Source organism: Larus michahellis, chromosome 6, assembly GCF_964199755.1.
Source record: "Larus michahellis chromosome 6, bLarMic1.1, whole genome shotgun sequence".
NCBI classification, from domain to species: Eukaryota; Metazoa; Chordata; class Aves; order Charadriiformes; family Laridae; genus Larus; species Larus michahellis.
Genome location: NC_133901.1, coordinates 72,176,175 through 72,199,219, shown reverse-complemented (window position 1 = coordinate 72,199,219; position 23,045 = coordinate 72,176,175). Strand labels below are relative to the sequence as shown.

Here is a 23,045-nt window from a genome sequence, read left to right as displayed (position 1 = left end):
CCAAACCGCAAGTGCGCCTTGTGCCTCCTGAAGTGGCTGTATAGAATCACAGAATGGTTTGGGTGGGAAGGGACCTCAAAACCCACCCAGTGGCACCCCCTGCCCTGGGCAGGGACACCTCCCACCAGCCCAGGTTGCTCCAAGCCCCGTCCAACCTGGCCTTGAACCCCTCCGGGGATGGGGCAGCCACAGCTGCTCTGGGCAACCTGGGCCAGTGCCCAGCATCTCTGCTTTGTGAACAGCGATCCGCTGAGCAGGGCATTTAGGATGATGCTATTTGGATAAATGTTTAAAAACCCACCCTAGCCCAAATAAACCCTCCCATCGGTGGAAATCCGGCATTGGTCAGAGGTATGGTCACAGCTTCTCGCAAAGAGGGGTTCCAACACACGTGGTCTCCTCCCTCCAAAATAATTCTACGAAATAAGGCTGCGCTTCAGAAAGCCTTTCAAAGCGACACAACAGCTCTAGCATCTGGGCCCAAGGGGCTGTGTTAAGGGCAGCTTTCTGCAGGTTCTAGGTAAAATAAAGAGCGTTTTCTCTCTCTTTCCTTCGCGCGCAGTCCTGACCTCGCCGGGTCCTTGCCGGGGCTGCCGAGGGCGAGGGCCGGGACCGCCGCGGGACGTGCTCTCTCCTGTTTTCCTGCGAATTACGGCGGTGGCCTGTCGGATCACCTCTCCTCCGCTCCCCCTCGCTCCACCGCCCACAGCACGGGCTCCCCGGGACCTGGGGACACCGGGACGCGCAACCCCGTTGAAGGGGAAAGGGGGGACGGGGGCAGAGGCTGCTTCCCAGCCGTCCCAGCTGAGTACTCAGGCGTCATCCATATTCCGGCTGGAGAACACAAAGTTCGTTATCACGTCATTACAACGCCGCGTGTAAATGACGATTCGGTACAAGAGCTCACGCCGCAATATTCTATCAGCTCTTACAAACCTCGGAATCTCTTGAGGGCTCTACCTAGAGAGACTCCAGGGCAGGCCCGCTTGGGGTGAGGTGCCACCCCAGGTCTCTTACGAGAAGATTATCTATAACAAAAAAGACAAAACGGTTTTGTGATTAGATTCATGTTTGTAAGTAAGCGCTTTGTTCAGAAAGGACAAAGGTATTTTTTTTCCTGGGCATTATGAAGGAATCATTTCATTGTACCGTGCATTTTAACTATTGAAAGACCTCTGCTTGCCCATTGCCCCCTAAAATTAAACCTGCATTTAGGCATCACGCTGGTGGTAGTGTCAAAAGCATATAAAATGTTTTTGGTGAATAAAAGCAGCAATAAGCACCATGTTCGAGGCTTACGCTTCTAAAAATTCTGGGCCATAATCAGCGTTCAACTTCCCAGGAAAGCTGAGCCATGGTAGCGAAGTCAGTAAATACAAGCAGAAATTTTTCAAAACATCCCAGCGTGCGCCACTGGAAATACAATGGGTTTTCCTTCTGCTTGCCAGAGTTTGAGAGATTTAAGCCAAGCCTGGATCAAACCCCGCTCCCGGTGTCTTGCCCTCGTTCCGTGGCCGTGCCGAGGGCTCAGCAGAGCCGGGGGCGACCCCGGGCGCCCATCAGAGAGTGGCTGCAATGGCCCACGTGGGGCCGAGACATGAGTTTCTATGTGGAATTAGGTCATCTGGGCCTTCGGTGGAAAGGGAAAATTACATCACGGCAAGGTTGCTCCTCCTTAGATAAAAGGGTTGCAGCTGCTTTTCCCAGTAACCACCATTACTTCTGCACCTGGGGTCGCGCCGAGGGTTATTTTAATTAAACGCCGCCTCCCTCAGCCCGTCTGACCTCCGTGGGTGCCCAACGCGGGTCACCCCCACCCTCGGGGGCTGCCTGGGGCCGGGCTGGGACGAGTCCCCTCGCGGGGCCCGACCCTCGGCTTCCTCCCACGTGGAGCCCGCGCCGCCTTGGCGAGCAAGAGCTCCCCTTATTGAACTCCACTTACTGCACCCGCGCGACATTTGCAGCAGCAATTTCGGCAAAAGAAGAGCAATGTCACATCAAACAACAAACGCTAGGTAATGGCAGCACAGGTCTGGATTGATGGAGTCTGTACGCTGTCATGGCCCCTCGCAGCATCCACGGCCGGGGCGGAGGTGATGGACCAGCGCCCTCCTTCCTGCAGGTTGGACGAAGCGTGGCTGAGGAGCAGAGCCCAGGAGTCGTGCCCCACGCTCTGCCACGCCCAAGGACTACTCACTGCAGCAAATAAAAAGCTCTGTTTAAAATAACTAAATAAGGCACTTAAAGAGGTTTTAAAAATTGATAACTAAACGTAGCGTACGGGATCGATCTTGATTGCTGCCCAGGTGGAATTTCTGTCTTCTGGCTTTTTTCAATGAAGAAAACCCAACGCCCCAACCCGGCCATTAATGAGAAACGGTAAAGGCTTGTTAACAGCATCCTTTCATCAACCCAAGGCGCTGCCAGTGCCCCGCGCTCGCGTCAATTTTCACCTTGTGGTCCGGCTCCTGCATCCCGCCCCGCGGGCCGCCGCTGATGGAGCCCAGACCCATCGCCTGCCGCCGACGTCGGCTCCGGGCAGCTCCTCCGGCCCCCGGCACCTCCTCTGGCCCCCGACGGCTCCTCCGGCCCCCGGCCCCGCTTTCGGCTGCCACCCACACGTTACTTCACACGGGCCGGGGGCTGGTCTGGATCAGGCTGGGGGGGGAGATCCCTCTCCATCACCGCATCCACCCCCGGACTGGGAAGGAGTAAAGTGGAGGTGGCTTCCCTCCGTCAGCCGTCAGTCTGCAGCGATGGGGCCAAGCGTGCCCCCTCCTCACCCGCCCTATGATAAGAATCTGCAGAGAAAAAAATGGGTTTTGAACGCTGGAGAAAAAAGTTTTAAAAAAATTGGATTTGCTCCTCGCTAAAAATGGCGCGCAACAAAACCAGCGATATTAAAAGCCAATCATCCGGAAATCCCAGATTTAAGGACAGGGAGAGATTAAAGGTTTTGCTAGGGCAGGTCTTCTGGGGAAAAAAAAAAGAAAAAAAAGAAAGAAAGAGAAAAAAACCGGCAAAAATGCTTTTCCAAGGCAGAAATTAAGCGTATTTATTTGTTACTCATACCCTACGCGTGCTATTTGAAGCAAAAATAGCACCAAGCCCTTTGACAAGCTGTATTTGCACATCAGCGTAACTGAAATATCCTGTCTGCTTTAATGGCAAGTGAGGGCACTGTCAGTAATATTTTCCATTGTTTTCCAAGCCGGCCGCAGCAGCACGGAGCGGAGGGTACAGCCGCGCCGCCAGGGCAGGGCAGGCGGAGAGAGAAGCCTGGGAACGGGATTTCCATTCAATTTCTGTAGGAGTATAAAAGGCATTACAATTAAATCTGTAAATGCAATTCTTTGAGGATTTTTACATTCCTATAAGATTCTTACTGAGAAATTACTCTTGAAATAGTACATAAATCTTACAGGACTCCCCTTGGATTACTGCGCTTTAAGTTTTTAAGCAATCTTCCTACAGGTTTATTCTTTTACTGCATTTTCCTTAAAGAAGCAGATCTCCAGCACCACCTTTCACAGCACATAAACATTTTAATACCAAGTGTATCTCTGTGACCTGGCTGCAACGCCTACCGTAAATATTCTAATTTTAAAATTTGGCGAAACATGGGGAAAAATTTTCAAATGTAATAATCTGTGGTATTTCTAGAAGAAATAACGATGGGTGGCGTTAACAGGAACAGTAGTTTAACATTACTGCTCCTTGCCTATAACTTAATATCACTTGGAAATGGTCCTAGCAACTGCGTCACCGTCCCTTATTCGACTGATACAGCACATATCAAGTGCCACTTAAAAAGTGCCTGGCGCTTGAGAACTGCTTAGAAAAATTAAAGGGAAACTTTATGGGCCAAATCTTTCTCGCCCTGATCAGATGACGAATTCCTCTAATTCCAAACGAAGCGGTTGCATGAGAGAAGAAAATTTGGGTGCATATCTAAAAATGTCCCCAGCACGACAATGAATCGGTTTTCTGTTTAAGATGCTTCCAGTATGAGCTCATTACGTTGCAAACTCTGCCTGCATGAAAGTGATCTGTAACAATCCCTGAGCCTGGGGCCCTTTTCCATTTGCTATTGATACATGGGATGTAATCTGCATTTTTTCATTCCGGCGTAAAACAGTACGACCAGTGTAGCTGCAATTCTGCTGTAAATCTGATGCAGGAAATACAGCATAGTCCTGCGAAAATATTTCTGTTGGCCTTAGACCCGCTGCAGAGCCTGGTTTGTATGGGAAAAAAAAAAAAAAAGAGGGGGGGGGAAGAGAACGACCCACTGCAAAATCCAGTTTCTTCCACGGTCAAGGGCATCTATTTCATTTATAAATGTAGTTCCGCCAAAACAAATATTATTTTTGAATCTTTCATTATCTTGGTCTCTGGAAATGGGCTGGAGCAGCATGTGTGGGCATTAGCCGCTGCCCGGCCAGCTGTCGTGCCTGGCTGCGCCCCGGCTCAATGTCAGACCTTCAAAGCGCGGCGAGGCCGAGCCCGGGGAAACTCGATAGCGCAGAGGAACCCAATTCCGGGCGAAAAAGCACCGAGCTGTCTTCTGCCAGTGGGGTTTTTTCTTTTTTTCTTTTCTTTTTTCCCTTTTTTCGTGTTTTTTTTTTTTCTTTTTCTTTTCTTCTTTTTCTTTTCTTCTTTTTCTTTTTTTCTTTTGTCTCTATAGACAGATCCTGCGACGCCTGTATTTTCACACCTCCTCTTGCGCGCGGTGTCTCCCCTGGTCCCCGCCGGCGGGCAGGGGACAGGCCCCAGCGGCGGAGAGGGACGAACCCAACCGGAGCCCTCCTGTTTCTGGGCGTTATTTTATTTGGTATGTAATTTAAAAAAAAAACCAAACCAAACCAAACCAAACCAAGATTTTTGCCAATTGCTGCTGCTGCGGGAGCGGGTCCTGGCAACGCAGGAGCCCCGTCCCCTGCGCCGGGGCGCCCTCTGTCGGGCAGCGCGGGCACCGCTGCCTCTCCCTGCCCATCCCTGCCCGTCCCTGCCTGTCCCCCCGCTTATCCCCGCCTCTCCCTGCCTGCCCCATCCCTGCCTGTCCCATCCCTGCCTGCCCCATCCCTGCCCCATCCCTGCCTGCCCCATCCCTGCCTGCCCCATCCCTGCCCCATCCCTGCCTGTCCCTGCCTGCCCCATCCCTGCCTGTCCCATCCCTGCCTGTCCCTGCCTGCCCCATCCCTGCCTGTCCCATCCCTGCCTGCCCCATCCCTGCTTGTCCCATCCCTGCCTGTCCCATCCCTGCCTGTCCCTGCCTGCCCCATCCCTGCCTGTCCCATCCCTGCCTGTCCCTGCCTGCCCCATCCCTGCCTGTCCTGTCCCTGCCTGCCCCATCCCTGCTTGCCCCATCCCTGCCCCATCCCTGCCTGCCCCATCCCTGCTTGTCCCATCCCTGCCTGCCCCATCCCTGCCTGTCCCATCCCTGCCTGTCCCTGCCTGCCCCATCCCTGCTTGTCCCATCCCTGCTTGTCCCATCCCTGCCTGCCCCATCCCTGCCTGTCCCATCCCTGCCTGCCCCATCCCTGCCTGTCCCGTCCCTGCCTGCCCCATCCCTGCTTGCCCCATCCCTGCCCCATCCCTGCCTGCCCCATCCCTGCCTGACCCATCCCTGCCTGTTCCTGCCTGTCCCATCCCTGCCTGTCCCTACCTGTCCCTGCCCATCCAGTGCCCTCCGTCCCCGCTGCAGAAACTCGGAGCCAGACCAGGATTTGGCGAAAAAGCGGGTGTTTGCCTTGGAAAGGTGTCACCGCCCGGAACCCCGCGCTCAGCGTCACCCTACCTGCGACACCAGAGACACAGCCCTGAAAAAGCAAATGCCTGCAGAAAACCAGCGCGGGATGTAAATGGGAGAAAGGTTAAAGTTTACGTTTGCTACCGTGTTCTTTTGTTGGTGGCATGTATTATAAAAAAAAAATAAAATACACCCAAACTGTACATATTATAAGGCTATATTTTTATCTCGGGGTTCTGGTGACACGTACAAACCACTTGAGCTTTGCTTTCGTGGTTTATATTGCCACCAGAAACCCTTGATAAAAATACAGCTTTATATTGTACAGTTGGGTATAGTTTATTTTCTCCATATATCATATACTGTGTTTTATTTATAAACATACACAAAGACACTTGCACATGCAAAGCAGTTTTTTTATTGAAGTAATTCCGAGATATCAATAATGCTATATTAACTAACGCATCGTAACACAATAATTTCTCGGTTAGCAGCGGCCTTTCTAAAGAGACATCTATGAAAATATGATAAAACACATAAAAAAATCAGTATTTCCATGTTAGAATTTACGATTCCCATACTGAAAATTTCAGCTCCTGGTGGCTCGCACTTGCAGAGAACCCTGCTTAAACCACCTCCAAACTTGGCTTTAACATCTCTTCAACACTCGAATCCTTTCTACGGAGAGGCTACGGGAAACAAAGCTTCGCCTAACAGAGAAACGCGAAAAATCTAAAGGAAAAAAAATAATCAAAGGACAAAAGGAAACGTGCTGCTGATAAAGAGGCAACTACGGTGAGCTTGTCAAGATTTCGCCCAACTCGCGCTAATCAAACTGCTTATTTAAAATATAGTTTTCATACAACTTGCCAGCAGCTTCTCTTGGCCGCTTTTCGCGCCACTCACAGGGGCAAAAATTTGATTCCCGTCTTTAGGAATTGAAAAGAAAAGCCGGGAAGAAGCAGCTGAACAGCCGCTGGCTTTTGCATCCATCCCGGCGCGTTCCGTCACCTCCCGTCAGGGTAAATCCCAGCTCGGCGGGGCAGGGACGAGTATTCGCGACGTCCCTCCCACCCCCTTATCCCTGCTTTAATGGACATTAAAAATAGAACAAAACAGGACTGGGGATGGGAACAAAAATCCATGCACAACAGGCCTGGACGGCTGTAGTCATTCTGCTGTAAAATGTAAAAACAAGAAAGGGCAGACGAGCTGCATCCCCCAGGACGCATCCCGCTTTTTTAATATAGTGGTGCCACCACACATTTCACTTCGGATGTTGCATTATATTTCTGTGTCACTCAAATATTTACCATTTTCCTGAATTCTGCTGGGTGCTCGGAGAGCTTGTTATAAGCCAAGTGGCGGCGGCGGCGCGTCTGGGCTGGTTAGCAGCCGTGGCTGAGCCGCATCAATATGCGATCTTCTCTTTCTGGAGCTTCTCGTGCGACAAAAGCCACTCTTTCATAAGGTTTCCTCCTCCGTAGTGGCCGCTCCGCCCACTGCTGCAAATCACCCTGTGGCACGGGATTATAATCGGGATCTGCAAAACACACAAAAATAAGGAAGGGAGCAAAGGGTGAGGGAAAACGCCCAGAAATCCACCACTGAACCAGGAGCCGTCAGCCGCCAGACCAGGAGGGACAGGGATGGAAGGAGCCACGTCGAGGACCACCCTGGTGGAGCGTTGGCCATGGCCAAGGACGGCAGTGGTGGCACCGGGGCCATTCCTGTCTGTAACAGTGGTGAGCACTGGGAAGATCAACCCAGTTCTTAGGAAAAAATAAGTATGCATGGAAATTTTAATATATAAAAATGATGTGAAGTCTTGGAAGTGTAACACCCATAGGACTTGGGGGTGCTGGGGGATGAGAAGCTCAACACGACCCGGCAACGTGCACTGGCGGCCCAGAACCCCCCCGCAGCCTGGGCTCATCCCCAGCAGCGTGGGCAGCAGGGCCAGGGGGGGGTTCTGCCCCTCTGCTCCGCTCTGGGAGACCCCCCTGCAGTGCTGCCTCCAGCGCTGGGGCACCAACAGCAGAAGGACACGGAGCTGTTGGAGCGGGGCCAGAGGAGGCCCCGGAGATGCTGGGAGGGCTGGAGCCCCTCTGCTGTGGGGACAGGCTGAGAGAGCTGGGGGGGTTCAGCCTGGAGAAGAGAAGGCTCCAGGGAGACCTTCCAGCCCCTTCCAGTCCCTCAAGGGGCTCCAGGAAAGCTGGGGAGGGACTCTGGAGCAGGGAGGGGAGCCATGGGACAAGAGGGAACGGTTTTAAACTGGAAGAGGGGAGATTGAGATGAGATGTGAGGCAGAAATTGTTGGCTGTGAGGGCGGTGAGCCCCTGGCCCAGGTTGCCCAGAGCAGCTGTGGCTGCCCCATCCCTGGAGGGGTTCAAGGCCAGGTTGGACGGGGCTTGGAGCAACCTGGGCTGGTGGGAGGTGTCCCTGCCCAGGGCAGGGGGTGCCACTGGGTGGGCTGGAAGGTCCCTTCCAACCCAAACCATTCTGTGACTCTCTATATACAATCCCATATACAACCCCCCCTATACAAAATCTCTGCAAGAAGCTGATGTTCCTGCCCCACGCCACCCCCTCCAGCAGCTCAGGGTGGGTGACGAGGCCCCGCAGAGCCCAGAGACACAGAAGGACGGGCTGACAGAGGTACGGGACCACCATTAATTATCATCCCGGGATTAGGAGAGGCCGCATTCCTGGGGGAAACCAGAGCACCGAGAAGAAGCGCTTGCAGGATGGAGCTTCCCGCGCCCCGCTCCCCCGGCAGACTCTCCTCCTCTCCCCACAACACCTCTCCGCGCGCCGCTGAAAAATCCTGGAGAAGAACAAGGCGCTATTTATTATTTAACAGCGAGTCAATCCAAAATGGGTTGTGAATTTTTAAAACGTACAACAGGAGCGAGTTAATTCACACCTAACCAATTCAAGAACTTTTTTTTTTTTCCCCTCCTGCCTTCTACTTTGTATCATTTATAGCCAAATGTCACGGATTCTGAAAAATCAATGCAAGAAGTTACATAATGGACTGATAATGTAGAGAAGTACATAAACGCGGGGTGTTTTTTTTTTATTTTTTTTATTACAGGTGATTATCATAGTTGAAGTACACACCATAAAAAATGCAATACATCATCTCTAATCACGCCGTATGTGTTTTGGTAACTGCATAGTAACTCGATTGCAATGATAGAGCTGTGAAAACAATAACTCACTAAAAAGTGCAGTTTTCACAAATTTGGGTATTTTAAGTCAGAGAGTATAATTTATTTATATATAGACACGCAGCCAAATTAAGTACTTCACACTGACTTATTTTAATCCCAGTTAATAGTTATTTCAGTACCGTTCAAGCTGTGCCTGGGACACAGAGACCCCAAAGCGAATGGCCAGCTACTGGCCAGACCTTTGTAAATTGGGGTTTTTGGGGGGGATTCTTTTGTTTTTGTTAGGTAATTTCAATGGCTGGCATTTAAAACCTCGGCCTGAGCCCACAGGCTATCACTTTAAACGGGAATACACATAGGTGCTTGTTGTTAATCAAGGTTTAATAAAAAATGCTTCTAAAAGCTGCTTTATCTGGAGCTGGCGATGCCACAAGTGAATTATACACCCGTGACAAACTCCAGTGAGTACCAACAAAATCCTTACTCCAGCCCGTGCCATCCCGCGCTTGCTTTATGGCTTCTTTAAAGAAGTTGGGTTTCTGCGTGCGTTTTGCTGTTTTGGGGTGTCTCCGTCTTTCCAACCCACGCGCACGGGTTACTGCAGGCAGATTTTCTTGAGTGACAAAGCCATAACAAGCCACAATAATACATTATAAAAAATCTCCAATGTTAATTTGCAATTTTTAAATATATATAGAGTAAATCAGGATATTTTGATGGTAAGGCTATAAATCTGGCTACAGACAGGGCCAAACCCTCTTTCTGAGCCAGTTCCCTGCAAGACACTCGAACCTGGGGGGTCCCTGCTCTGGGGAATTTCGTGAGTTGATGGTTTCTCCTGCTAAATTTTGTGAGAAAATGGAAGGTGTGCCCAAATGGGGGAAAAAAAGGACTTTACTTTCAGGTGGCGGGAGCCGGCACACCACGCAGGGTCTTGGATGGTCCCAGGTCGGCGCAGGAGCCGTTCACAAACTCAGGGATGCGCAGCTGAGGGTCACCATCGTGCAAGAAGAGGAAGGTTTGCAATAAATGCAGCTTTTTTCCATGCCCGAAATAAAGAATTTCATACCGCGTCTGTCCTAACACACGCGAGCGCCCGTACATCACCCTCCGCAGCATCGGATGGAAAAGAAAACGCGGTACAAAGGCTGTATCGGCGCCGTAATTTAGAAATATTGAATATTGCTTCAGTTTGGCTTAATTGTGGTGACAACTTTCAGGCTCCTAAAATAATTAAACCTGCTAAAATTTATTAGGGCCCTAAGGACATTTTAGAGGGAGTACTACCCTAGTCTGGAGCTTTAATGCCTCGGCTACATTTAATGTAATTTTTATCAATAACCAAGCAGCTCATAATATTATAGCTCCGCTGAAATCTTCACGCTGTGAAATCTAATTCATCTCATACGCGAATCCATCACTTACACACACCCTACCTCCAACGCTACGAAACTTCCAAACCCACAGATTTGACTCCAACAACAACAACAACAAAAAAATAAACATGAAGGGACCCTCAGATCAATAACGGAGTCCCTCTGATTCGGGCACCGGCTGAATATTTTCTCCAACTTTGCTTTTGTTCTTCTGGGGAGAGGCCCACAAGGGAAAGAGCTTGTTTTCACTCGCAGCCTCATCAATACCTAAATCCTGGTGAACAAGTGACACTGAGAAGCTGTAATCAATAGCTCCCTGTGCGTTTTTTCTTCTGGTCAAATGGTTCAGCGCTACTGACAGCCCTGACACTCGGAACATGATGCTAAATCTTTATCAACAGCCATCTGGGTGAGTGGCAGAACAAGGCTGGGGCGGTCATTAACGCTCGTGGCAATCTGTGAATAAACTAACTCCTCGAGAACGCGTTTGTTTAGGGAAGAGGGAAAAAAAAAAAAAAAATGGTGGGGAAAAAAACCTCCCCGCGCGAGGCATCGATCGCCTTTGAAGTGCATTTAGCAAATTCCGTCGGAGGATGGAGCGCGGCCGCGCTCCGCTCGTTAGGAGTTTTCCGTTGGAGGCGCGGGAAACCTGCCCGTCCCCGTCCCACCACCCTGCGGAGGGACTGGGGACCGCCAGAACCTGCCCAACTGTCAACACCCGGCCAGCCGGAATGGAAACAGCTGAAATACCCCCTTACAACACGCAACGAGAAGCACCACGCTTCACAAATAAACCACCTTTCGGTTTGCTCGTGTCCCGTGCCTTTTTCTCCCCCTCTCCCTCGACAGAAGCGAGGTGTCCCAGCCCGGGGCCCGGGCTGTTGTTGGCCACCCCCGGAATTAACGCACAATTAGTTTTAGGTGTCCCCAACGTTTCACATCCATACTTCTAAATGCCCCGTTACTCCTTCCGATCTCCGACGTTTAAAACATTTTGGCTGAATACTACCCTTGGCGTAGGACGGAGGGACAGCAGCGTCCAGTCGCACACTTGGCTGGGCTTTAGCCTAAAGCGTAACACAACCGTGAGAAGATAAAAAACAACGTACGCCGCTACGACTGCCATCAACAGAGCGCTGAAGACGTCTTATTTAAGGCACAGAACAGTCATTTAGGATGGCCTTGGACTAATCAGCCCAACATTCGCCATTTCCCATGAGTCTCTGTGATTTCTTTTTGATCCTCCTATAGTAGTCTAATGAGATTTTTAATTGAACTTTATGGGTTCCCTTTGAGGACCACAGACCTTGCAATCAATCTGAACCGCAGTAAACTATTTGAAGTTTTTCTTGCGAAAGGTGAGCCAGCCCCGCCATGTCCTTGGCATAAATCGAGGCAAAGATGTCGCACCTTTCAGCTGCTGCTGGCACCTATTCCACCTTCTCATAAAGTTGAAGGTCATCGTATGAATTATGTGAAGCAACCCAACTACAAAGGGAAACCTGTGGAACGCGCGCTTCCAAAATTAAAGACCAACCACTGATCTCTAGAAGGGAGAAATGTTCTGGTATTTTGTGGGAAAAGGTGAGATACTGCATTATATCAACGTGTTCGAGCAACAAAGCAATGCCAGGCTTGGTTTTACTTCAAATGCTCGTTTTTACTGTTATTACTGTCCCCATTAAATCATGTTTATGATGTAGTCATCATGTTTATAATTTAGTCCTTTAATCACAGGAAGCATCTCAAGGTGCAAACATATTCTGATTTTGCTGTTTTGCACAGCTTCTGCCCCAGTCCTTAACAGAAATACTCACTTTCATTTCACATGCCCAACAAAAGCATTCACTAGTTTCAGCTTCTCCCCTGCAGACAAAAATCACTGATCTGCTGCTTAACAAAACACTGTCTTTCTGGAAGAATGTCAAAGTGATTGCTCCTCAAAGCCAGTGTTTCTCGCCCAAAGCCGGGGCTGGACGTGCGGCAGTTGTTACCGCCACCGCTCTTCGCCTTCTGCGCCGGGACGTTAATGATGCCGCAGCCCAGATGACGTGTCCCGTTTAACGAACTGTTTAGTTAGATTCAAAGCTCAATATCTCATCTGATAAACCGACTGTAAGTGTGTTTATACACGCGCAAGGTTCCCGGGCACCCTACGATTCTAGGCAGGTAGCACACTGCCACAGGAACTCCCACCATCTCCAGTGGGTTTAAGCCTCTAAGCTCAATAAAGAAGTACACCCTCATATTTTAAGCGTATATCAGATTTTCCTATGAAACAGTACATAGGAGCAGCATAAAGCTACGTTTCGTCAATACACTGTATTGTACTTGACAATACAAACTATTTTAATATGATGGAATGCTTTCCAATATAATATGGTGTACATTAAGATAAGGCAATACAATGCAAACCTACAGGAAACAGTTCTCAAAGAATAACAATAGAGTGTTGTGCAAAAGGATATGTAATTGCTAGCGCCTAGAAATGTACCCAGCTTTGCCCTCAGGCTGCAGTGGAGCAGCAGCATCCAAAGTAGCGGTAACAGCAGGTTGTGGTGTGAAAATTCCTGCTTTTTCCCCTGTGAGGAAGGATGAAAATAGTTCTGAAAATACACAGCAAAGCTACTGCAATTTTTTTTTAAACGGGGTCCTATCTTATTATTCTTATTTCCCATCCCATACTTCGGCTGCAGTGTTTTCTGTCCCCAGCAGAAAATTTTTAAGCATGTTACAGATAATAACGTATAGCTTTAGGGAAAAAGAGCTGTATTAATAGAATACCGCCCCAATATTTCACAATAGAAAGCTGCTGATAAAAAATAATCAGTACTGTAATGACGGCCCTGCCTGTTCCAAAACACATTTTTATCACTACACATCTCCGGTAGTTAATCTGTGATTTCATGCGTATTCCGCACGCAAACACACACATCGTCCTTTTGTACTTCAATGCGAGCACCTATTCACTGTGTTTCTTGTTATTTCCCATAGAAATCTTTACATGGTCCTTCAGACCTATGAGGCAGAATGTGCAGGTCGACTATGCGTAATATGCAGGTTGATTTTATGAATGAGGAGAAATAGAAAGATAGCATGTGGCACTGCAAAAAAATCCTCACCTTTATTATGTCTGTATGTAAAGCCACCGGCTCTCATGAAAACGGATTTTCTAACCCACTTTGCAACTACACGTTGCAGTCTCCTATGTACCTTATTACAGGACCTACTGAGAGGACGGAATGTAAAAACAACAGAGGAGGTGAAAGATTACGGCAGGTGTAACGCTGGAGAGGAGGAGAGGAATTCGGGTACGGAAAGGCACGTGTTGCCCAGGGCGAGTGGTAATGAGGGAAAATATGTTGGAGCCAAAAAGGCCACCGTGATGTTAATAGAAATCAAAGTTTTTTATTGTGGCCTTTCGGTACATAAAGGGGGGGCTTATAAGAAAGATGACGACAAACTTTTTAGCATGGCCTGTTGTGATAGGACAAGGGGGAATGGCTTTAAACTAAAAGAATGAGTATTTAGACTAGATGTAAAGAAAAATTTTTCTACAGTGAGGGTGGTGCGGCACTGCAACAGAGGTGGGAGATGCCCCATCCCTGGAAACATTCCAGGCCAGGTTGGACGGGGCTCTGAGAAACTTGGTCTCATTGAAGATGTCCCTACCCATGGCAGGGGGTTGGACTAGATGGCCTTTAAAGGCCCCTTCCAATCCAAACCCTACGATTCCAAATTCAGCTCCAAAATTCTATGATTCTATACATGATTTAAAATCCCTCCTCTTCCACATTTCCAAAACCTTACCCACGCCAGAGAGGATGGACTGCTGTTAGCACGACCAAAGCTACTCACACCCTGTCCAAATGGGGTCCATGTTGGGGGATAAAAGACTTCCCTCGCCTCAGAATATATGAGAAAGTGTGCGAACAACAAAGTGTGTAGAGGCTGATGAATTAAAAGAAGCGCAATGTTTCTTTTTCAAATCTAACACCATAAATGGTAGGGAATAAATCACATTAAACTGGGTTGTGCATTATTGCTGATTAAAAACACTTACTGACCTTATTACTCATGGTAGACCAGTTTTCATAGCAGATAAATTTAATCTAATGACATTTAGCCCGCAAAGCTCTCTAAATCCACCGTCTTCCATCAACTTTATTTAAAAGTTGACACGAACTTACGGGGTTGCTCCTCATGGCTCCTCCCACCGCTCTCGCCGCTCTGCTGTTGCCCGCCAGCTCCGCTAACCGCTTGTAGGAAACGGCCTCTCCAAACTTCACGTCTCTCAACAGGGTCCGCAACACTTGTCCGGTGAAGGAATCTGCACAGAAGAGGAAGCGAGCGCAGTTTGTACGCGCGGCTGGAAAAACCCGAGATGAAATATTCAAAAAACCCAACGCGAAGCGGAGTCTCAATAGCAGCTCTCTAATTTAAATTTCAACAGCCCCGATGCACCGTCCTGTTATTGTGTCCTATATTACTACATTTAAATACATGATTATTAGAGAGAGCGCTTGAAGTAACCGATCACTATAAAAAAAGGATTTAAGGCTTTGATTTTCCTATATTTTTAATTTGCTTCAAGTACAATTATCCTGTTAACTCATACAATGTGGTTTTTCCATTAAATTGGCAGAGTATAAATTAGCATAGAGTCAAATTAAAAAGGGAAGAAATAACCGGCTCTACCTATTTTACAAAGCCCTGGCATCTCCAGCTAATTTCCAACTTCAGCTGGGACGCGCGGCAGAAGAAGCCCTAGAGCCAGCGGACTCGGTATTACCCTGCCTGACTGCATTTTATAGCCGAGACCCCCGAGCTACTGCTCAGCACCGCAGCCATTACCCAACGTAAGGACTCGCTGTGACCTTGGGCGTACGGCACAGCCCTAACGATACCGGGCGCTGGGGAAAAAAGCCAAAAAAAAGAAAGAAAGAAAGAAAAAAAAAGAAATAATGTATCTCCCATTATTTTAATTTTAATTCGCCAGCAAATTGCTTCTAAGTGTTCCAATTGCTGCAATAATGAATAAGCAAACGCACCAGGACCAGCTTTCTCCGGCATCTCAGGGTTTTCCCTTCCCATGCCGGGATTATTTTACAGGAAGGAAAAGCTGTAGTCGCGTTTGGATTTTAGTCGGGTTGAACACCTATTGCTCTGCCAAGGCACTTGTAAAAGCTTTGAAGATCTAACTGGTGAATAACTTACGGAGAGGAGCAAGCTGGCAAATGAAAAAAAAAAAAGAAAAAAGGAAAAAAAAAGGAAAAGAAACCCGTTCCCCCAGCTGAGAGCTTCAGTCTCCTGCTTTGGCAGAGAAACAAACTGATTAAAAACATTTTCTTTCTTTAGTTGTCAAAAAAGACATTGATTACGTTACATAGGAACATAGCGAAACGTGATTTTGTTCTTAAAGGAAACCCATACACCATTATGTGTGTGTTAAATAATAAAAATCACTTCTTAACTGAAGGGAATGATAATCACTTCATTGAAAAAATCTGTTTAGTCTTTATTATAACATTAAGCAAATTAAACATCAGCATAATCCAGGTGATACGAGAAAAGGGTCATCAAAGAAATTAACTTTGTTGTTCATTAATTTACATGGATTAGTAGAGGGCAAAGAGATAGCAAATCTGCTCTAGTTTTTTATGATATAATTTCAAACTGTACACCATTTGTGGCAGTAGGGTGACTTTGGGGTTAATCAGACTGATTTGTCCTTTTAATTGCTTTCTATTCAAAGAAAATTCATTAGATAATGTTCTCTTCAAAATTCATGAATCAATTTAACTGAAGAAACCACATTAACAGCTTTGGGTTCATTAGCACAAGCAGTTGTGTTACTCGCTGATTGCTAGGAGGGTTTCCTTAGGCAAACAGATTTTGTTTACTGTGATTCCTTCAGAAAGGTTTGTTTCAAATAAAATTGTTCCTTCTTATTTTTTTAACCTTCTTTTTAAGCCGGCAAGATGAGTGTTAACCTCGCCTGCTCAGGGGTCTCGGGGAATTACTGCCTGATGTCATCTTCTAAATCAACGAAGTGACTGCGCGTCGCTGGGGCCCGAGTCCAAAAAGTCCCCTTTTTTGCCCTCTTTTTTGGCAGGACGTGATGGAGCCGTGACTTTCGGAAACCTGTCGGAATAGGAGGGGAAGCGGGGGCAGCTCCAGAGTCGTTGTCCCCCAGCAATACCACCCCTGTGCCAAGCGATGCCCGAATTATTGGGGACCTTTCCACAGGCTGAGAGAGGGACAGAGATGACCCTCCTCTGACAAGCCGGGGCAGAGATTATCCTCCCTCCACAGCCACCGGACATTTTTCATGGGAGAACATCTACTGTCTCTGCACCCACATAAACCACTCGAAGTTATAGTTCAGAAGAATGAAATATTTAGCAATCATGGACATCATTTTACAAATGTATCTGAAAACTCAATTTCATCCTGTAGGGAGCAAATGCATTAATTAGTTTAAGCAGCTCTAAGAGACGGTGCCAAATACTGTTATTAAACTGTCTGCAAGTGTGAGTGCCTGCAAGCATAACCTGCCCAAATTAGATGGCTGAACTTTCACCAATTTTCAGCGTGTGCCAACACTTTACGCTGTTAAATATCATTATAAAGTGCTGTAAAATACGCACATAAAAATTAACACACACACACACACACACACAAATTCTCTCACTACGTACCTCCGCGAGCTGAGGACGCCCACGTCATTCCGGAGTGGCAGATGCCAGCAGAGCGATGGCTGGACTGAACCACATCATCGGAATGGGAAGAGCAGAGGTTTTCTCTGTCCTCTGCTCCCACCTACACTGTCCGTACTCCCTCCCTATGACCAGGCTCTGGACTGTCCTCTTGCCAAGGAACACGTGTTATGGCCAACAACCTGTGTTGCTAGACGCTACTTCTCATTTATATCAGATTTTACATCCAAATACATACCACACCACCCTGGGAGGGCAGGGGTGAAGGTGGACTGAAGGATGGGGAAGGGACAGACCTGCAACTGAGTTGGTTTTTGAGGTCTCCACAGCCCTGAAGACCCATTCCCACCTCCAGCTGCTACGTCCATAGCACTCGGGGACCGCAAGGGTAGTTGGGAGGGTTTCATAGAATCAAAGAATGGTTTGGGTTGGAAGGGGCCTTTAGAGACCACCCAGCTCCACCCCCCTGCCCTGGGCAGGGACACCTCCCACCAGCCCAGGTTGCTCCAAGCCCCGGCCAACCTGGCCTTGAACCCCTCCAGGGATGGGGCAGCCACAGCTGCTCTGGGCAACCTGGGCCAGGGGCTCACCATCCTCAGAGTGAAACATTTCTTCCTTGTATCTCTTCTAAATCTTCCCTCTTTTAGTTTAAAGCCATTCCCACTTGTCCTGTTGCAACAGGCCCTGATAAAATGTTTGCCCCCAGCTTTCCTGGAGCCCCTTTAGGGGCTGGCAGGGGCTCTAAGGTCTCCCCAGAGCCCGCTCTTCTCCAGGCTGAACAGGTGATGGGTGAAAGACTTCTTGGATGCTTTCCTCCTACAGACACCACCACTGCATTACCCACTGGTCAAAACCCTCATTATCGCGCATTACCGCCAACCCTGCCAGGTGCGTGGCAAACTGGCAAAGCAATGCACCACCACGCCAAGGGCGGAGGCGCCAGGTCTGATCTGAAATTAGTATGTCCAGGTAAGTTATAAGCTGTTAAAAAGTAGGACATACCCCAAACCTCCTCTTAACGCCTAAATGCTTCAGAAGTCACTCGCAACAGCCCACTAGACTTATATATTACGTATATGTATCACATTAATATATTATCTATTTTTTTACTCTCTATTATATATTAATATATATATTATTTATATAATTACGTATTATTACTTAGACTACATATTCTTCATATAGACACATTACGCCCGTGGGAATAACAGAGTGAAAATCAAGTTTACTTGAACACCAACTGTATCATAACTTCTAGCTGAAGGCGTCAATTAGCACAAAGAAATTCAGTCCTGCTCTACTATCCAGTAACGCCCTGCCAGAGCACGGATCGTGCCACCCCGGGGCTCAGCGCCCGGGGCGGGCAGGACGGATGCTGGGGGCAGGACGGGGTGGGAGGAAGAGCGGAGTCACCATCGTTGGTGCCCTGCCGCCCCCCCCCGCTCCGTTCGTGGGGCACGAGGGGGTCGCGAGAGGCGCAGTCTGATTTCACATCCTCTTTCATCCTTCTGATTAAGAGCGGTTCAAGACAGGCCATTTTTTTCCCTGCTCCTCAACCCCGATTGCTGGGAACGTTAGTTTTTCTGTTTGTTGTGTTTTTTTTTTTTCTGGGATTTTTGGTTGTTTTCGTTTTGTTCTCCCCCCACCCCGCCCCCAAAAGGGTTTCTGCAAATGCAAAGAAACACTTATAAATACTCAGCCGTTCTCGCCAGCTCTTTCGCAGCCTGTCTGGGGTACCACACAGACAACTTTATTGTTTGTTTTTACACTGATCAGTTTTCCCTGTTATCACTATTGGTAAAAAAAAAATAATAAAAAAAGTCAAGTGTAACACTGCAAAAACACTCCGATTTGTCTACAAAGCAGCAGTTCCCACAGGAGCACGAGCTTCCACCTCAGAAACATAATTTGGCTCTTGGACCTTGGAAGAACACAGTCATATACAAACTGAAGAACTTTTACTGTGTAAACGGTTAACGCAAGCAAGAGTGCTAATTTTTAGCAATTTTGAAGCCCCTTCACTACGGACCAGGCCGGTAAAGCCGTATCAAGGCTGTCACCTACCCAGCAAACTGAATAATAACCATCACCACCGTCCCAGACTGAACTAGCACGGCGTATGTGAGAGAGACAAATGCTTGTCTAAGTCTCTTAACTGTTTAACTGCATTTTGCTCATGTTATGAGGCAGATCAAGAAATGCTTTCCTTCCCTTCTACAATGTCTGCGAGTCCCTGACCATTGGTACTCTACGGTAAAAAATGCAATTACTAGCTGCTATTAAAGGCTTACTGGGAATATAGATTAGACCGTTCTGTGCTAGTGTATCCCCTAAAATAGCCCAAACATCTCACCGCGACAGAGACGAAGGACTGCTTGAAATCAGGGTGCTGCAACCATCTTGCCTGAGTCATTGAGAAAAGAACATGAACTTTCCTTGTTGCTGTCTGCACGCCTGATATCGATATATTACAGAGACAGAATGTGTCCAACTGAAAATAATACACTTAAACTTTACCTTTATGATTGCCTAAACAGCCGAACCAAAGCAATGACCCTGGCCATTCTGAATGACCGAGCTTTATGAATGAAGACGCAAAAATAATCTAATTATTATGTCCCTGCCCAGGGCAGGGGGGTTGGAACTAGATGATCTTTAAGGTCCCTTCCAACCGAAACCACTCGATGATTCTATGATTCTATTTTAGAGTATCTGTTACTGACTTTACAGAATCCATCCTCAACTTTATAGAAAAAAAAAATGTATTTATAAAAATGAAAGTGACAAAAATTCCAGCAAAATCATATTCCAACAGGTAAATAATGGAGGGATTAGACAATTTATTTACCTGAATTCCACCTCTAGTTAATCCAAGACCTGCGAGAGCTCCTCTGTGCCCTTTATTATGGATATACAGTTAGACGAAAATTCCTCAGCTAAAAACGTGGCAATGCCATTTACAAGACACAGACCTAAAGGAAATCCCCCGCCTTAAAAGCATCAGCCTAAAATTATTTTTTTTTTTAAACATTTTTGCCAAAAACTTCCTTGCAGCGTAAAATTCACTCGCTCATCAGGTCTGCTACTGAGCACAGACACACAGTGCCCTGCGCACCCATTTCCCCTCCTCACGCGCATCGTCTGAGCTCGTACCGGTGCCTGACTCGGGTTTCCACTCTGCCCCTGCCCAGCCTGGCTCCACTGAGGCTCTGCCCACCCCTCCAAAACCAACGTCTGTAAGTGGTAACCGTCACGTTGATCCTTTCCCACCAGCGCCCCATAATCGCATCGATCAGGCGACTCATGCGATAGTTTCCCACACTCTGTCTTATTTATGATTGCATTTAATTAGCTAAATTAATCATAGAATCATAGAATAGTTAGAGCTGGAAGGGACCTTAAAGGCCACCCAGTGGCACCCCGTGCCCTGGGCAGGGACACCTCCCACCAGCCCAGGTTGCTCCAAGCCCCGTCCAACCTGGCCTTGAACCCCTCCAGGGATGGGGCAGCCACAGCTGCTCTGGGCAACCTGGGCCAGGGGCTCAACACCCTCAGAGCGAAAAATTTCTTCCCAATACCTAAATCCCCGCTCTTTCAGTTGGAAGCTATTACCCCTCTTCTATCAATATTTATACCTTAAACATATCCCCTTCATCTCATTCAGATCTGACCCCATGGGACCGCTGGCCAAGAGGAGTTGGACCTCTCTGTGCCACCCTCCGCAGGGCAGAGCCACCGGACCGTCATGGACATCACACCTTGACTGCAGCCATATCACATTTTTTTACGTTTTTATTTATTTACTTTATTATTTCTCACCAGCATACCCCTACTCAATGGATCATAACAATGAAGTTGTGTTTCTAGCGCGTATTTCTGTGGCACAACTAAAGGGTTGATATTCCCTCAAAACATGTTGCATTTTTCCACAATAAAGAAAACATTCTACATTCACTCTACATCTATCTTCAGATAAATTAAGGTCAACTGCAGTGCATTTCGACTACAGAACCATTCCAGTAGATGTCCGAAACTAATGTTCAAAAACTGAAAAGCCCAAACCACCCCAGCAGGCAGCACTGGCAGCAGCTGAATTTCAGGGCTCCCTCCAACGCACGGTCTTTGGTGAAGGAAAGCCCTTGCAGCAGCCCCTGCAGTGCCCGTTTCTGCCCCAGCGCAAGCCCCGCTCTGCCTCCTCTACTATCTTCTGAATTTCTCTGCGCAAACACTTGCGTGAGCAAATAGAATCACAGAATCATAGGGTTGGCAGGGCCCTCTGGAGATCATCCCGTCCAACCCCCTGCCAGAGCAGGGTCACCCAGAGCAGGTGGCACAGGAACGCGTCCAGGCGGGTTTGGGATGTCTCCAGAGACGGAGACTCCACACCTCTCTGGGCAGCCTGTGCCAGGGCTCTGCCACCCTCACAGCAAAGAAGTTCCTCCTCATGTTTAGGTGGAACTTCCTATGCTCAAGTTTGTGTCCGTTACCTCTTGTCCTGTCCCCGGGCACCACTGAAAAGAGCCTGGCCCCATCCTCCTGACACCCACCCTTTCAGTATTTATAAGCATTGATAAGATCCCCCCTCAGTCGTCTTTTTTCCAGATTGAAGAGACCCAAATCCCTCAGCCTTTCTTCATAAGAGAGGTGTTCCAGCCCCCTCATCATCTCCGTAGCCCTTTGCTGTCCCCTCTCCAGCAGTTCCCTGTCCTTCTGGAACTGGGGGGCCCAGAACTGGACACAGTACTCCAGGTGCGGCCTCACCAAGGCAGAGCCGAGGGGGAGAATGACCTCCCTCCACCTGCTGGCCACACTCTTCTCAGTGCCCCCCAGGATGCCATTGGCCTTCTTGGCCACAAGGGCCCATTGCTGGCTCTTGGTCACCCTGTTGTCCACCAGGACTCCCAGGTCTCTTTCCACAGAGCTGCTCTCCAGCAGGTCACCCCCAGCCTGTCCTGGTGCAGGGGGTTGTTCCTCCCCAGGTGCAGCACCCTACGCTTGCCCTTGTTTGAAGAATTAATGCAATTCCAAACATCAGGGCATAAATACCGGGCAGCCCATATTAAAGCCATTAGGGCAGACGAGAGCATTGGACGATGTCGCTCAGGTGTCACCTCGTGCTCTCCCACAGGGCACGATGTTCCCCTTCCTGAGCAGCACAGAAATGTGGGCTGGGGGGGTGTGTGCTTTGGCAATGCTTTTATGCCTATGTATGTATGTGTTTGCAATATGTAATATAACAAAAAAACCCCACAACTATAATTTATAAACATACTATACACCTGTATCACTCAAGTGAAAAATGTACCAATATGGTTTCTTTTAACATATATAATGTTCAGGTTGGCTCGCATTAAGTGGCCGAGCTACGTTAAAACCCAATTAATGGGAGCTGTTTCTGATCTGTAGTTTAACACAGTTTTAAATGCAGCTCCCTTCAGACTGCTGAAGGGGTTGTGGGGCCAAATTCTATCCTTAGAAGCCAGGAACTCTCCCTGGACCTCATCCAGCGGTATTTCTGCAGGTTAAACTCCCTGGAAGTCGGTGGGTGTTTTACTCCAGTGGTAACTGATACTCTGACCCATTTTTTTTTTTTTTTGCCTTAACAGCAGTTTGCTACGCACTTGCAAGGGCAGACGATAGTTTTAGGGCAGATGGAAATGAGTTGATGCTCATTCCCTGTCTGTGGCGTGTCCAAACTTCCCCAGATCCCCGCTTCCAAATTCAAACCCAAGGAAGGTTTTATGCAAACGCCTTAAGCATTAGCAACTTGATCCAAGCTAAATACCCACACCGGCCTTCGCCACGACATCCCCCAACAGGCTGGGGCTGGGTTTGGGAGCCCACGGACCGGTTCGGATGGAGGGAATTGCAAAGCACTTGAGAAGTCCCTCCTGGGCCCCGGCGCAGACCGTGCCCTTGCGCAGCGTCCCCTGCCAGGTGATCTGTGCAGCCGCCTGCAGCAGCCGTGCAGTTAAATGAAGGAGCCACCTAATTATCCTCTGAGCTGCAGGTAATACACCCG

General features: G+C 48.3%; 1 protein-coding gene across 3 annotated transcripts in view; it reads right to left on the bottom strand.

The window, feature by feature from the left end:
• Positions 1-2,290: 2,290 nt before the first annotated feature.
• The window catches only part of MGMT (O-6-methylguanine-DNA methyltransferase), a 175,640-nt gene continuing 154,885 nt past the window's right edge, over positions 2,291-23,045 (bottom strand). For 2 of the 3 annotated variants that reach the window (XM_074589937.1, XM_074589936.1), the window contains exons 5-6: positions 14,495-14,634; positions 6,148-7,295 (exon numbers count right to left, since the gene is read on the bottom strand). In XM_074589937.1, coding sequence (XP_074446038.1) covers positions 7,164-7,295; positions 14,495-14,634 — 272 coding nt within the window. In that variant the 3' untranslated portion in view covers positions 6,148-7,163. Of the gene's footprint in view, positions 2,802-6,147; positions 7,296-14,494; positions 14,635-23,045 lie in introns of those variants that run through there. The other variant, XR_012587394.1, reaches the window with a different exon arrangement.